Source organism: Scyliorhinus torazame, chromosome 17 (genome assembly GCF_047496885.1).
Source record: "Scyliorhinus torazame isolate Kashiwa2021f chromosome 17, sScyTor2.1, whole genome shotgun sequence".
Lineage (NCBI taxonomy): Eukaryota > Metazoa > Chordata > Chondrichthyes > Carcharhiniformes > Scyliorhinidae > Scyliorhinus > Scyliorhinus torazame.
In genome coordinates, this window is record NC_092723.1 from 15,973,807 (window position 1) to 15,989,818 (window position 16,012).

The 16,012-nt window shown below is 46.6% G+C and overlaps 1 protein-coding gene across 13 annotated transcripts in view; it reads left to right on the top strand.

Moving 5' to 3' along the window:
* Window positions 1–15,617, top strand: part of nfasca (neurofascin homolog (chicken) a) — a 338,294-nt gene extending 322,677 nt beyond the window's left edge. For all 13 annotated transcript variants that reach the window (XM_072480092.1, XM_072480091.1, XM_072480095.1 and 10 more), the window contains 2 exons: window positions 1,115–1,163; window positions 13,780–15,617. In XM_072480092.1, coding sequence (XP_072336193.1) covers window positions 1,115–1,163; window positions 13,780–14,023 — 293 coding nt within the window. In that variant the 3' untranslated portion in view covers window positions 14,024–15,617. The remainder of the gene's footprint in view (window positions 1–1,114; window positions 1,164–13,779) is intronic.
* The last annotated feature ends 395 nt before the right edge of the window (window positions 15,618–16,012 follow it).

Consider the following 16,012-nt stretch of genomic DNA (forward strand, 5'->3'; position numbering starts at 1 on the left):
TTTCTCTCCCCTTTGTTGTTAAGTGTTAACCGTGGCTCCGTTCCATTGGAGCTGCACTTTTGGAAGTGCAGATGGAAGGTTCCATCTCGACGATGAAACTTAAGTTGAGAACCTGCCTACCCCTCTCACGAAGGTGTATTAAATTTCATTGCCAGTATTTGAAAATGAGCAGGAGGGTTCTCCCCAGTGTCCTGGCCAATACTTATCCATTAACCAACATCGCGGATACAGGTTATTTGCTCTTTATCACATTGCTAATAGTCGGAAGCTAGCCATGTGCAAATTCCTGCAACAGTGACTACATTTTAAATGCACTTCACTGAGGTAAAAAAAGCATTTTGGGATGTCCTGGGCGGGATTCTCCGAAATGGAGGCAGTGTGTTCGCGCCGTCGTGAACACCGTCGAGGTTCACGACGGCGCGAAACGGCCCCTACCCCGACCGATTCAGGGCCCGATAATGGGCTAGGAGCGGCGCCACGTCATTTACACGCGCCAGGCCTTGGCGTCACGTAAAGGTGGCGCCGCATAACTGGCGTCACCCGCGCATGCGTGGTTGCCGTCCTCTCCGGGTCCGCCCCGCAAGAAGATGTCGGACGGATCTTGCGGGGCTGCGGAAGAAAGGAGGTTCTCCTTCAGAGAGGACGGCCCGACGATCGGTGGGCACCGATCGTGGGCCACATCCCATTTCAGGCCCCCCCCCCCCCCCCCCCCGGGTGCAGGATCCCCCCCCCGGGTGCAGGATCCCCCCCCTCCCCCAGCGTTCCCGCGCTGTTCCCACCGGCAGCGACCAGATGTGGAAGGCGCCGGGGGGAACCTGCCGTTTTGGGCTGGCCGCTCGGCCCATCCGGGCCTGAGGATAGCAGGGGTGCCGGAGAATCGCCATTTTGGGAGTCTCGGGCGATTCTCCGGCCTGCGCCGCGCGGAACTGGACGGGACCGTTCTCGCCGCTTGGGAGAATCGCGGGAGGGCGTCGGACCGGCGTCGCGGGAAAATTTGGCGACCCAGGCGATTCTCCCAACCGGCGCGGGAGCGGAGAATCCCGCCCCCTGAGATTGTAACCAGTGCTATCGAATATCTTTACTATTCATCACAGCTTTTCTCTTCATCTTGCAGTTAAGACCACGGAGGAAAACCGACCCTCACAAGATGACAACGGATACTTGTAGGTCTTTGTCTTTATCTAATTGAATTGTTTTTGTTAATATTGAAAGACTCTGGTGCCCCCTCTTCCCACCACTCCAACACCCCCTGGCATGGGTCTATCGTGCTCCATGGTACTTGCACCTCCCCCTGTGTACCATGCATGTATCTCATGCACACGTGACAACACAGTCATCATCAACCGCGGCATTAAAAACTAAAAATAACCAGAGGCAGACCATCCCTACCGACAGACACTGTACCTCGAGTTTATTTTGTAGGGGCCCACTTGTACCCCGTCTGTCTAGTCCAAGGATTGAGGTCTGTCTGTCCTGCTAAAATGTCCCTGTAGCCTCAGCCCCTCAAATCTGTGCCTCAAGGCAATGGAACCCATCAAGGCAATAAGTTAGGATACCCCAACATTGGGTGATAGGTGACTTGAGACATCATAAACTGAAGAAGCTACATTCACGTGTCGATCATTAGCGTGGGTTTCCTCCAGGTGCTCCGGTTTCCTCACACAGTGCAAAGATGTTAGGTGGATTGGCCATGCTAAATTGCCCCTTTGTGTCCAAAAAGGTTAGGTGGAGTTACTGGGTTACGGGGATAGGGTCAGGGCATGGGCCTAGGTAGGGTACTCTTTCCAAGGATCGGTGCAGACTCGATGGGCTGAATGGCCTCCTTCTGCACTGCAGAGATTCTATGATCTCAGCCTGCTGCAGCCTATGTGATCAGGAAGTGGTGGCTTAGTGGTATAATCACTGGCCTAGCAATCCAGAGGCCCAGGGTAATGTTCTGGGGACCCTGGTTCAAATCCCACCACGGCAGATGGTGAAATTTGAATTCAATAAAAATCTTGAATTAAAAGTCTAACGAAGACCATAAAACCATTGCCAATTTGTTGTAAAAACTCACCTGGTACACTAGTTCGCTAGTGCCACTCTTACCCGGTCTGGCCTAGGTGCGGCTCCAGATCCACAGCAATGTGGTTGCCCCTTAACTGCCCTCTGAAATGACTGCACAAGCCATTCAGTTGGAGGGCAATTAGGGACGGGCAAGAAATGCCCCGCCAGCGGCTCCCACATCCCAGGAGCGAATTAAAAACAAATCCTCATGTGAAATTATTTACAAGCTTTGAAATGAGTCCAAAGACGTGCAGGGTTAGGTGGATTGGCCATGATAAATTGCCCTTAGTGACCAAAAAGGTGATGAGGGGTTATTGGGTTGCGGCGATAGGGTTTAAGTGGGTCGGTGCAGACTCGATGGGCCGAATGGCCTCCTGCACTGTATGTTCTATATCTCCGTTCTGCAGACGTGATGAGGAAGCGATCCAGTGGACCTGCTGTGTGTTGGACAGCATTCTGTCCTGTGCACAAAAGTGAAATGCATTTGTCCAAACTCGTCAAAGACCCATCCGCAAAGATTGGATAATCACTTCAGATAGCGCTGACACCTTATTAAGACCATAAGACATAGGAGCGGAAGTAAGGCCATTCGGCCCATCGAGTCCACTCCACCATTCAATCATGGCTGATTTCAACTCCATTTACCCGCTCTCTCTCCATAGCCCTTAATTCCTCGAGAAATCAAGAATTTATCAACTTCTGTCTGAAAGACACTCAACGTCCCGGCCTCCACCGCCCTCTGTGGCCATGAATTCCACAGACCCACCACTCTCTGGCTGAAGACATTTCTCCTCATCTCTGTTCTCAAGTGACTCCCTTTTATTCTAAGGCTGTGCCCCCGGGTCCTACTCTCCCCTGCTAATGGAAACAACTTCCCTACGTCCACCCTATCTAAGCCATTCATTATCTTGTAAGTTTCCATTAGATCTCCCCTCAACCTCCTGAACCCCAATGAATATAATCCCAGGATCCTCAGACGTTCATCGTATGTTAGGCCTACCATTCCTGGGATCATCCGTGTGAATTTCCGCTGGACCCGCTCCAGTGCCAGTATGTCCTTCCTGAGGTGTGGGGCCCAAAATTGCTCACAGTATTCTAAATGGGGCCTAACTAATGCTTTATAAAGCTTCAGAAGTACATCCCTGCTTTTATATTCCAAGCCTCTTGAGATAAATGACAACATTGCATTTGCTTTCTTAATTACGGACTCAACCTGCAAGTTTACCTTTAGAGAATCCTGGACTAGGACTCCCAAGTCCCTTTGCACTTCAGCATTATGAATTTTGTCACCGTTTAGAAAATAGTCCATGCCTCTATTCTGTTTTCCAAAGTGCAAGACCTCACACTTGCCCACGTTGAATTTCATCAGCCATTTCTTGGACCACTCTCCTAAACCGTCTAAATCTTTCTGCAGCCTCCCCACCTCCTCCATCCTACCTTTGTACCCTCCACCTATCTTTGTATCATCGGCAAACTTAGCCAGAATACCCCAGTCCCGTCATCTAGATCATTAATATCTAAAGAGAACAGTTGTGGCCCCAACACTGAACCCTGCGGGACACCACTCGTCACCGGTTGCCATTCCGAAAAAGAACCTTTTATCCCAACTCTCTGCCTTCTGCCTGACAGCCAACCTTCAATCCATGTTAGTACCTTGCCTCGAATACCATGGGCCCTTATTTTACTCAGCAGTCTCCCATGAGGCACCTTATCAAAGGCCTTTTGGAAGTCAAGATAGATAACATCCATTGGCTCTCCTTGGTCTAACCTATTTGTTATCTCTTCAAAGAACTCTAACAGGTTTGTCAGACATGACCTCCCCTTACTAAATCCATGCTGACTTGTCCTAATCCCACCCTGCACTTCCAAGAATTTAGAAATCTCATCCTGAACAATGGATTCTAGAATCTTGCCAACAACCGAGTTTAGGCTAATTGGCCTATAATTTTCCATCTTTTTCCTTGTTCCCTTCTTGAACAGGGGGGTTACAACAGCGATTTTCCAATCCTCTGGGACTTTCCCTGACTCCAGTGACTTTTGAAAGATCGTAACTAACGCCTCCACTATTTCTTCAGCTATCTCCTTTAGAACTCTAGGATGTAGCCCATCTGGGCCTGGAGATTTATCAATTTTTAGACCTCTTAGTTTCTCTAACACTTTCTCCTTTGTGATGGCTACCACATTCAACTCTGCCCCCTGACTCTCCTGAATTGTTGGGGTGTAACTCATGTCTTCTACTGTGAAGACTGATGCAAAGTACTTATTTAGTTCCTCAGCTATTTCCTTGTCTCCCATCACTAGATTACCAGCGTCATTTTGGAGTGGCCCAATGTCTACTTTTGCCTCCCGTTTGTTTTTAATGTATTTAAAGAAACTTTTACTATCATTCCTAATGTTACTGGCTAGCCTACCTTCATAATTGATCCTCTCTTTCCTTATTTCTCTCTTTGTTATCCTCTGTTTGTTTTTGTAGCCTTCCCAATCTTCTGACTTCCCACTACTCTTTGCCACATTATAGGCTTTCTCTTTTGCTTTGATGCATTCCCTGACTTCCTTTGTCAGCCATGGCTGCCTAATCCCCCCTCTGATAACCTTTCTTTTCTTTGGGATGAACCTCCGTACTGTGTCCTCAATTACTCCCAGAAACTCCTGCTATTGCTGTTCTACTGTCTTTCCCACTAGGTTCTGCTCCCAGTTATTGAATATATTCTAAATCAGAACAGCAAGATGTGCTCATGTCAGTGACGTTGAGTATCTGCAACTTAACTAGATGTTACCCATGTACCCCTCCACAGCAAAGTGTCCTGTAAGGCGTTCTATTGCTCTGAACTAAAGATTATTGAAACTAGGTTGTTAAACAATGCCTCTAAAATTTGTTCATTCTGGAAAAAATAAAGTATGAAGCTTCAAACTGTTCTTCTGAATTATATCAGTGAAAACATGTCTATCTGGACCAAGAGAATTGAACGTAAATAGTGTCACTGTTCATCGGTTCGAGAGATATCCGAACATTCCTCTCTTTTCCCTGTGATTATAACATGTAGCTCAAAAAGGACCAGCCCAGTCCTACATCGTGCGCTAAAGGTTAATCTGTGCCTCACACCATCAACGCCACTTGGCACACACAACGTTGGGATCATCCTCGATTGTAGCGTCTGTGCCACCTTGAGCATTATTTCAGGATCAAGTTTCTCCCTCTCCCCCTTCCCCTCCCCGTTCATTAGTCCGGGTTTAGGTTTGAGACGAGGCTGAGATTGTTGGCTAGGAGCATCCCAACCTTAAACACGTCCTGAGCCCAATGAAATCCTCACCTTCACTCCCCCACTGCCGTACCTCACCCAATCACCACCAACTCCCCCATCCCACCCACCCCCACTCCCCCCATCCTCCCACAGGTCGCGCACCCAGTACCGGTCACTGAACCTGTCCTCGCCCATTCATGTCTGTCCATAAATACTGTCCAACTGCCCAGCAAGCAGTGAATGGATAGGCATGGAAAATCTTCCTCATTGTTCCAAAGGAACTTATCGAATTTCAGCTGAGTTTGTCACAGTCAACCCAGACCAAGAATGGAAGCTGCAGAGTTGAACCTTGTGCCTCTCTCCTTAATTCAGCTCAATTTCCCATTGCGTTTTTTTCTGCTTTGTTCCATTTCCTGAGATTCCAACTTCTCAATTGAAGCACCATGGATGTGGGTTTGTGCTTAGATGGGGGGGGGGGGGGGGGGTCTGCTCTGTTGAAGAGAGTTTCCAGGCCTCACGGTGCAAGAGAATTGAATTCTTCCAGGTCAAAAATTAAAATTGGCCCAATTCACCTCAGATCTTAGCAAGGAGTTTACAAAAAGAACTTGCACCCTGCACGGGTCACATGGAAGGTGTTTGGCATGAGTGCGTTAGGTCCTTCTGAAAGAGCATGGCAATCCTGATCTTCTGTCTGATGGTCAGCCCTTTCTCAGTGCTTCAGTCATCCGATCATCTCAGCAGCGTGAAGCTCTTCATTCAATGCTGCCAAGTCTTGGGGATCGTCAGGAATCGCTATTTTGAACCAGATCATTGAAGTGTTTGAAAAAAAAAAGAGCGACCAAAATGTTTTCTCTTCACTCCTCCACCAAAGTGAGGTTGCCTTTACTGAACGTGAGTGAGGAAAGTTGTCCTCCACCCCAGCTAATTACCCTCACCACCTTTCCGGGCCCCAGAACTATGTGGGATCAGGTGCTGGATTTTGGTCAATGACTCAAAGCTAACTCCATGTTGGTAACCATTGTGATTTTATTGAAGCATAAATGAGACTTAGTAGCTGAGTAATCAAGCAGCACTAAGTAGGATTGAGAATCATATTGTCCTTTGCGTCATTCCAAACTGTAGAGAACCCCCTCCAATAATAGGCCCAGAACATTCCGTGTTCGGGCATGGCACTTGCGCCTCCTTTATCTGATTTCTTGCCTCGTCGCAAACTCTTCCTGCGTTTGTCTCATGCTTTCATGGTTGACAACACTACCAAGAACTGTCAGGACAACAAGTGCCGAATTCATGACTCCACAAGCCTGACTCAGGAGAAAATGCCCTGGATGTTCCAGGGTGGAGGTTGGTGGTGGTGGAAATGGGTGTTAACGGGAGACAGGCCGGAAACAAGGAGGAGGCAACCACAGGGGGCTGCTGGGTGCCCGTCTCAGTATTATGGGACTTTCTCCAAGCTGTAAAAAGAATCAGTAAAACCAAAAACAGCCCCTCAACCCCTCAAATTTCCCATGTTCTATCTATGGCAACTCATGCCACCTCATCCCCCACCCACCTCCCCATGACCCTTCATACCTTCCTTGCTGCCCCCTGGTCCCCTACTCACTCCCATGGCCCTAACTTATTACCAGCCCGTGATCTCACACCCACATTTTACAACCTTGATGGCAACTCACCCAATATCCGCGAAAGAGAAAATGCTGGAAAATCTCAGCAGGTCTGGCAGCATCTGTAGGGAGAGAAAAGTGCTAACGTCTTGAGTCCAATGACTCTTTGTCAAAGCTTTCACCCAGTATCAACCATGGGCAGACCTCAGGAGCCATGCTGAGACAAAGTAAAATGAAGTTCTGAGTGTCTATTGATGACTTCACTTTAAAAAATTGATCAGTAATGAAAAAAATACATTCAGGCCATTTAAATTCTTTCAAGTACTTGATTTCAATGAAAGCAAACATTTCATTCAAATACTTAATCCCTTATGAAAACAAACATTTGTATTCATAGGCCCACATCATGGACATTTTAACCACTTGGAGCTGTCAATTCAACCTTGAGCACAGGATCCCGACTGTAATAATAATAGGTTATGGAATCAGTCATGCAGCACTAATCCTATAATGATAACTATTCATGTCAACAGACAGCTGATGAAATTGCAAGCACTGATTATTTTCAACTGCAGGCTTTTTTAATAAAGAGGTTAGGGATTTAAATACCTTGGCAGCTCGACAGTTGCAAATGGAATATCCGCTTTTTACGCACATCCGTGTCTACCTTTAACAATCACCTGACCTCCCCCAAAAGGATACCTTCCCTCTCCAAATAACTCTTTTCCTCAAATGTCTAAAGCCATTGTGTCATGTTTTGTCCATCCCACTAATAGAAATTGTATCTATTTAAAAGCAGTTTCACTTTTACATGCGCTGCTGCCTCTATGAGCCACGGATTTGCAAACTGCAAGGCACCCAATCCCCCCTGGCTCACTCGGTTCAGTTACCCACAGATTTGCTGACAGAGGTTGGGCCATGTGGGTGGGGCTAGGATAATAACGTTGACTCCTCCCCAGTACCTTCTAAAAAGACAAAGGGACAATGAGATCCCCTCTTCCATTCAGTTCCATTTCCATTCCACTCGACTCGCTGTGTTCAGTTCCTGGCATTTGTAATTTCCCGTGTGTTGTCCCAATCTTGTTCTGTTGTGAAAGTGTCTCTGTGCATGTTAACACTCACCAATGTTATGTTTCTTTATTCACCGCTCCCTAGACCCAGGCTGGATAAGAGGTATTACTGTGATCTTCAGAATGATACAAATTCAGTTATCTTTCCTGCTCATGAGTTCAAAATCAAAGGACTTTCACTTACACATGGGATATTGTGTAGGCAGCGGTCAATTAGGAAGCACTTTCATTTATAAATAGGGTGCTTTAAGGGTCGCGTTTAATGTCCTGATGAGAATTATAGGATATTGACGTTGCAAGTGCGAAATGGGTCAGGAGATGAAAGGAGTTTGAAATGTTTAAGGTGAGCTGGGCACACTGCAACAGGGAGGACAACTAGCTGGCACAACATTAATGTCATCTCATTTTAATTTTAATGAGTTGGTGTAACTGGCTTTAGAACCCCTTGAAAACCCTAAACCTGGGACTCACCGTGAACATTTGGTAACCACCATTGCCAACATCTGACAAATTGCCGAACTATTCAGATACTTGAGCAAGTTCTGCAAAGAAATTACCGCTGTTATTATCCCAAAGTCCAGGTGGGAACACCATCACTTCCCTCCAAAGTCACACAGCATCCTGTCTCGGGCAAATATATGGGGTGGGATTCTCCCGAATCGGCGTGTTGGCCCAACACCGGCGTATAAAACGGCGCCAACCACTCCGGCATTGGGCCGACCGGAAGTTGCAGAATTCTCTGCACTTCCGGGGGCTAGGCCGGCGCTGGAGGGGTTGGCGCCACGCCAGCCGGCGCCAAAGGGAATGCGCGAGGTAGCGCATGCGCTGAACGGCTGGTGTACTCTGGCGCATGCGCAGGGGGTGTCTTCTCCGCACCGGCCATGGCAGAGCCCTACAGGGGCCGGGCGAGGGAGGAAGGAGTGCCCCCACGGCACAGGCTCGCCCGCAGATCGGTGGGCCCCGATCCCGGGCCAGGCCACTGTGGGGGACCCCCCCGCCCAGTGCCGGATCCCCCTGCCACCGCACCAGCCAACTTACCTGCCAGGTCCCGCCGTGTGGGACCATGTCCAATCCACGCCGGCGGGACTGGCCAGAAACCGACGGCCGCTCAGCCCATCGGGGCCCGGAGAATTGCCGGGGCGGCCACTGCCAACGGCCCCCGACCGGCGTGGCGTGATCCCCACCCCCGCCCGAAAACCAGCGGCGGAGAATATGGCAGCCGGCGTCGGAGCGGCGGGGCGGGATTCACGCGGCCCCCCCCTGGGATTCTCCGTCCCGGTGGGAGGTCGGAGAATCCCGCCCTAGATGTTCCTTCAAGGCCGCTGAGTCAAAGTCTTGCAACTCCCCACCTAACCGTGTGGTGAAGGGATGCCTTCACCACACGGTTGGCAGCAGCTCAAGAAAGTGGCTCACCACCTCCCTCTCAAGGGCGACTATGAACGGGGCAATGAATGCTTTCCTTGCCACCGATGCCACAACCCAAAAATAATTGAGTTGGGTCAGGATTTAGAGGGTTTGAAGGAAACGACATATCGCTTCCAGCACCCAGCCAGGTGACGACAAACAGGACTGGGCCTAGACCTATGAGCAGATCACAAGTCAGGGGATGTTCTTTGAAACACAAATAGGAGAAAAAACATTTGTTTACTGAGGTGGGAGGAAGTCCAAAATGTGTTGCTTCTAGCTTACGCACCTGTAGATTTAAGCAGAAAGTCCCCAGGATTTCTCGCCTCCACTCCCACTGCCAACGCTATAGTTAAAGGTCCCAGTTGCGCTGCTCCTTTACCCTGTCTGGGACAGCGATGCCAGGCAATGCACCCGCAACACCAGGAGGTTAGCATACCACATCGACATGGAAATCTCCCAGTTGACATGAATACTAGGAATTAAAAGGTTTAACTTATGAGGAGAGGGTTGCAGAGACAATGCTTCTATTCTCTCAAGTTTGGAAAATTGAGGGGCGATCCAGTTGAAGCGTTTAAGATGATCACAGAAGTTGATAGGTTAGCTGGAGAGGAACTATTTCCTCTGGCGGAGGAGTTCAGACTAGGGGAACATAACCTTAAAATTAGAGCTAGGTTGTTCGGGAGAGACATCAGAAAGCACCTCTTCACACAAAGGGTAGTGAAGATTCTAGAACATTTTCCCTATGAAGCCTGTCGAGGTTGTGCGTCGATTGATAATTCCAAAACTGAGATTGTAAGGCCAAAGTATTAATGGATACGAAACAAAAATGGGACGACAGAGTTAAGATACAGATCAGCTGTAATCTAATTGAATGGGGGAACAGGCTTGAGGGGCTGAATGGTCTGCTCTTGTTCCCGTGAAAGGTATAGAAAAAGTTCCGTGTAATTTCTTGACACAACCATTTTATTGGCAGTCACTTTATAAAGATGCTCAAATTGGAATTTCTACCTCATATTATTGTGAGAATGAGCTACAAAGTAAAGAGAGGAAAGCCTAACAGCGCATAATGTACGCGTATCAATCAGACCACTGCCTGAATGTCCTGGACTTGGGAAGTATTACTTTTTTATACAGGGCTGTTACCCATTCATAAGTTCTTAAGATTTAGGAGCAGAATTAGGCTATTTGGCCCATCGAGTCTGCTCCGCCATTCAATCATGGCTGATCTCATCCTGGTCTTAACTCCGCCATCCTGCCCATTCTCCATTACGCTACCAATTAAAAATCTGTCTAACTCCTCTGTAAATTTACTCATTGTCCCAGTATCCACCGCACACTGGGGCAACGAATTCCATAGATTCGCAACCCTTTGGGAGAAGTAGTTTCTCCTCAACTCCGTTTTAAATTTGCGACCGCTTTTCCGAAGACCTTGGCCTCTTGTTCTCGAATGCCCCAGAAGAGGAAACATCCGCTCCAAGTCTACTTTATCCGTATCTTTTATCATCTTGTTTACCTCAATTTGATCTCCCCTCATTCTTCTCATTCGTATCCTTCTCAATTAAGGGGGGGGCAACTGCAGATGCATCCCCAATTATCAGAAATTGCTCCATGTAGACTGGGTGTGAGAGGGGGGTTGGGGAAGGGCAATTTTTGGTCAGTAACATTTAGGCATGGATTCCTTATCATGCAGGCACTACCCTTCTGGATGGGTGCTCTGTTTTAACCCTGGCAGAAATTAATTTTAAATAAACAATTCAAAACAGTCTGAGGAGCCAGAGTAATATCGCACACGTAGAGGATACGAGAGATCAGGAAATAATATCTTGATAAAACTAAGCCACAAAGAGGTGAGAGTGTCACAAATGAAGTCCCTCTCCATTCAGTCGCTGCCTGCATAATATTCCATTGTTGATCTAAGATTTCAGGAAACAATCAATGGCCACAGCACTACCTAAAAACAAAAGCATGTGCAGTCTCCATGGCATTGATCACAGACTAAACTGATCTGGGCCGATGTAAACAGTGGTTTGGGTGCCCATCAGGGACAAACATCATCTAGTTTCTCGATGTCAGGCACCTCCTGGTGGTCCCAGGTAGTTTAATTACTTCGGTCTCATTCTGTTTAGCTACTGATCGTTCCGAAACATTCATTCACCCGCCACCCCACGCCACCCCTCACTCTGTTAATAAGTGTTGTGTGCATGAGCCATCCCACTGTTTTCCAACACAATGACACAGGAGCATGTGGTACGTTACGATGATGTGATTGGTTTGGATTTCTGGAGAGGGTTTTTGGGCTGGGGAAACCAACTTGATTGGAAAATGGTCAAAACCGTTGGAGCTGATTGCGTTTTTACAAAAAGAAACTCGAGGTTTTCTTTCTAAAGTTTGAAGAAAGTCAAATGATGTGTTTCCCCCCCACGCCTTCAATTGTTAGGTTATTTATACAAAGAAAAGCTGGGATCTGAGTATAACGACTTAAATTATATCAAAAGTGCATCAAGAACAAAAATTGCTTAAAGCATTATTTGTCTTTTTCTTAAAACCTTTATAAGCCAATCAGAATTTGACTGCTTACACAATAGGATCATTGATCATCAAAAGAAATCCAAATTCATTTACATTTATTCCTAGCAACCACTGACCTGGAAGATATTCCCTCAGCCAGACATAGTGCATCAAACTTCTTGCCATGTTGCATGGCAACCTTTGTGGACGCAAGTGTAAATGCTGATGGTTGGGAAGTCAGATTTAAGATGATCTTGGCCTGGTGTCAGAGAACGGGCTTTCCAACAGGCGAAGGAACATTCGCCATGTCCATGGAAGGTTTCCGTGCTGTTGCGTGTACAGATAAAAGTTGATTGGAAGCAACTGTTTTTTGCTGTTTGCATATCTAGGATCAGAAGGCATAGACAAAAAAGCAGCGCCATACCTTTCAGCAGTGTAACTAGGAAACGCCACTTCACAAGAAGGGTGACATTTGGAATTTTCTTCCGTCAGTGGGAATCGATGCTTAGATCAGTTGTCAGTTCAAAATCTGAGATTGGTAGATTTTTGTTAACCCAGGGATTTGGGGGATAGGTGGCAAAGGTTACGGAGTTAGGTCTCTCTCAGATCATCCATGATTCCAACGAATGGCAAAAGAGTCGCGAGGGGATAAATGACCTCCTCCTGTTACTATGAAACCATGAATCTAAGTGAGATGCTTAAAGCGGCTGAAGTCCTTTTGTGATGGATTCAACTTTGTCGTAAAGTTTCAGAGCTGCAATGACGTTACTTTCAGCTTGTAATCTGTTCCAAAAATGCTATTTGTCGTTAAACATCTGTGCATATTTTTGTCTTGATTTTCAATTTCTGTTACCTGATGGGGACTGAAATGCATTTGTTAGGGGCTGAGAGTAGATCAAGGATTTGAAAAAGGATGCAATATTGAGATTCTGGTTTAAATAATGGGAATAGTTAAGGTCCATCATGTTTGGGGTCAAATTGAAGCTCCATTTTTTTTCTGTAACATTTTCGAATGGAAATCAATTCTCTTCTAATTGGGTATCGGATTAGGATTGAATGGTTTATGTCTCAATTAGGATTGAATATGAAACTATTAGAATTAGAGTGGACTCCAGCTGTTCATGAATTAGGATTGTGATCAATGGCTCAAACTCTGAAAGGCCCCTTCGGCCTTCAAAACACTAAAAGAAGGAAAAGACTGTAAAATTAATTCCATGGGATCACATATCAAAGTCCTAACCAATCTCTTTCTGTTCCGTTTGCCTTGTCCATGTCTCCTCCATCATCCATTCTGTTCCTTATTCATTCCACCAATGGGAAACACAGATCTCTAGAAAGGTAAGGAGACCTTTTTGTTTCTAAAGTGTTTTTGGAATGGTTGGTTTCAAGTTGTGTGTGATGTTTGGCTCAAGGATTGGAACACTCTTTCCATTGCAAGGTTTAGGGCTGCGTAGTGGATTTAAGTCAACGATGAAAATAAAGGTGACTGTCGAAGGAAGCCCTGTGTAGGCCCTTTGACAAGGAGTGTGGGATATTCCGGTCACAGGGATTATATAACACTGCATTGGGTGAAGTGTATATCGCATAATAATAATAACAATCTTTATTGTCACAAGTAGGCTTACATTAACACTGCAATGAAGTTACTGTGAAAATCCCCTAGTCGCCACACAAGGCACACAGAGGGAGAATTCCGAATGTCCAAATTTCCCAACAGCACATCTTTCGGGACTTGTGGGAGGAAACTGGAGCACCCGGAGGAAACCCACGCAGACACGGAGAGAACGTGCAAACTCCGCACAGACAGTGACCCAAGCCGGGAATCGAACCCTGGGGAAGTTGGAGGGAGGGCACTCGTGTTAGGTTGATATTGACATTGACCACTTTTTTTTTCCAATTGTCCAGCGACAATGAAGACAGCAAAAAGCCTCAAGGCAGCCAGTCTTCAGTGGACGGGACTGTGAAGCAGGAGGAGAGCGATGACAGCATAGTCATCTACGGCGATGGTGACGGGAATTCCCGATTCGGCGAGGATGGTTCCTTCATCGGTCAGTACACGGTCAAAAAGGACAAAGAGGAGACCGAGGGCAACGACAGCTCTGAGGCTACGTCTCCAGTTAATCCCCCCTATCCCTTGGCACAAATGTGAAAGTATGGACAAAACCCAACAATCCGAGCGTATGGGCACAGGTGCTACCAAGACAGTAACTACATTTGATTTATCCACCAATATCCGTACATATGGAAAACAAATACAAAGTGTGATTGTCCAAACTTGAGAGGACAAGCGGCGAAGGAGGTGGGGTGATGTGAGAAGAAAGGAGGGAATTTAAGAAAAAGGCAATAGAGCGATTTGTCAGGCGTTGGAGAAACAGGCCGTAACCTCGCAAGCCACCATGCATTGCTGATGTGCTCAATAACCTATTTCTCAAGAGTAAGAAAAAGTCTGGAAGTTGCTATTTTTCCCCCCATCCATTTTAGATTGCAAGTGACACAATTTTGGGATACTTTCTAACGCTGTGTATAGATGATGCTAACTAGGGCTCCCTCGTACTCCAACTGCAGGCTCTGTCCTTGTGCTCTAGATATCACCAGGCCACAGCTCGGCACCGGACGAACATGAACGGAAGATTTTTATCAAAATCTTTGTTTTCAAACAGTACTTAATCTAAGGTACGGCTCAATTGAAGGTGGTGCAAGGAGAGATGTCTCTATGTTGTCTGGCGCCTCTTGGGCCTCCCTTATTTTAGATTATATACTTAACATTGAAAGCCGGACGACTGCAGGGCTGGCCAACGTTGCCGAAATGTTTGGAGTGTTAAATAGTCAGAGGATAACAAGCTATTTGCACACATGGAGCTACTTAAGTGTGGTGCATATCAAAATAGAGAATTTCTTACAGGCACCATTTGACAAGACCTGGGCCAAAGATTTTGTGAAACAAATCACCTTGAATTCCTTGGCCACATGATGGTCACCCTCTTCTGTGTGGCGAATAATTAATTCAATATCTTGCTCAGATCGCCAGAGCAAAAACACTCTGGTCTCATCAGTAGGCAGAGGTGTAAAACCTCCCATCCTGCTGTCCCTTATCAGAATGAAACACACAAAACAAGCAAGAGGCACTGAAGCCCACAGGCATCTTGCGTGGGATTCTCCGGTCCCCCAGCCACATGTTTCTCGGAGGCGCACCGTTAACCTGCGGCGGGATTCTCCCATCCTGCTGCTGGTCAATGGGATTTCCCACTGAAGCCACCCCACGCCGCTAGGAAACCGGAAGAATTCTGGCCGCTGTACCGTTTGAGAGTGACATTTCAGACAGGTGGGGTTCCTCTTATAGCGACTGCTTTGTTTTCTGCCCAGTTATCATCTGTAGCAGTTTCAACCGTTTTTCCATTACTTTCCTCTCCCTCTTCCCCATTTTCCTTCCACTCATATTGACAACGCCGAGCTTCCACCATCCCCAGCTGAAGAGAGTTATCTGCATTCTTCAGCTGCTCTGTTTATTGATCCTCACATCCCATCCAATTTAATGAATCCTAGACCTAGTATGTACTCAAGTTAACAATTCATTTTCTCAAATGAACGAAACCTTTGCTGCATGTACTGATCACCACGCTCCGCCCTTCCCGGGAAAAGCCACGCCGACTGTAACTCAAGTTCTGTATTTACTTTGGTTCCATTTAAAGACAGGTGGAACAAAAAGCATTGGCAACATTATAAATCCAACAACTTCTAAATGAGCGAAGCAATAATATTATCAAGACTCACACTGTCTTAATCTTCAGACTGTGGCCTTTCAAATTCTGAATCTCACAATGTGGCACCTTTAGAGATTTCTAGTAAACAATTATTTCAGTGCCAAGATCACTTAACCTGTTTTAAGGCAAAGCTACATTTTCTTTTCACAAAAGCAACTGTATTTATATACATGACATCCTGGAAAGCTTTTGTATTTTAAATTAATAACGCACAATGTCATCTAAAACTACTTTCAGTTAAGTACAGTTATTTTCAAAGTAACAGCGTCCAGTTCCAATCTATTCATGTCAGCCACATGTTAGTGTGTTGGCATCCTCTCAACTCTCCTGGATGGGAGCTGCCCCAACAACACTCAAGAAGCTCACCATCATCCGGG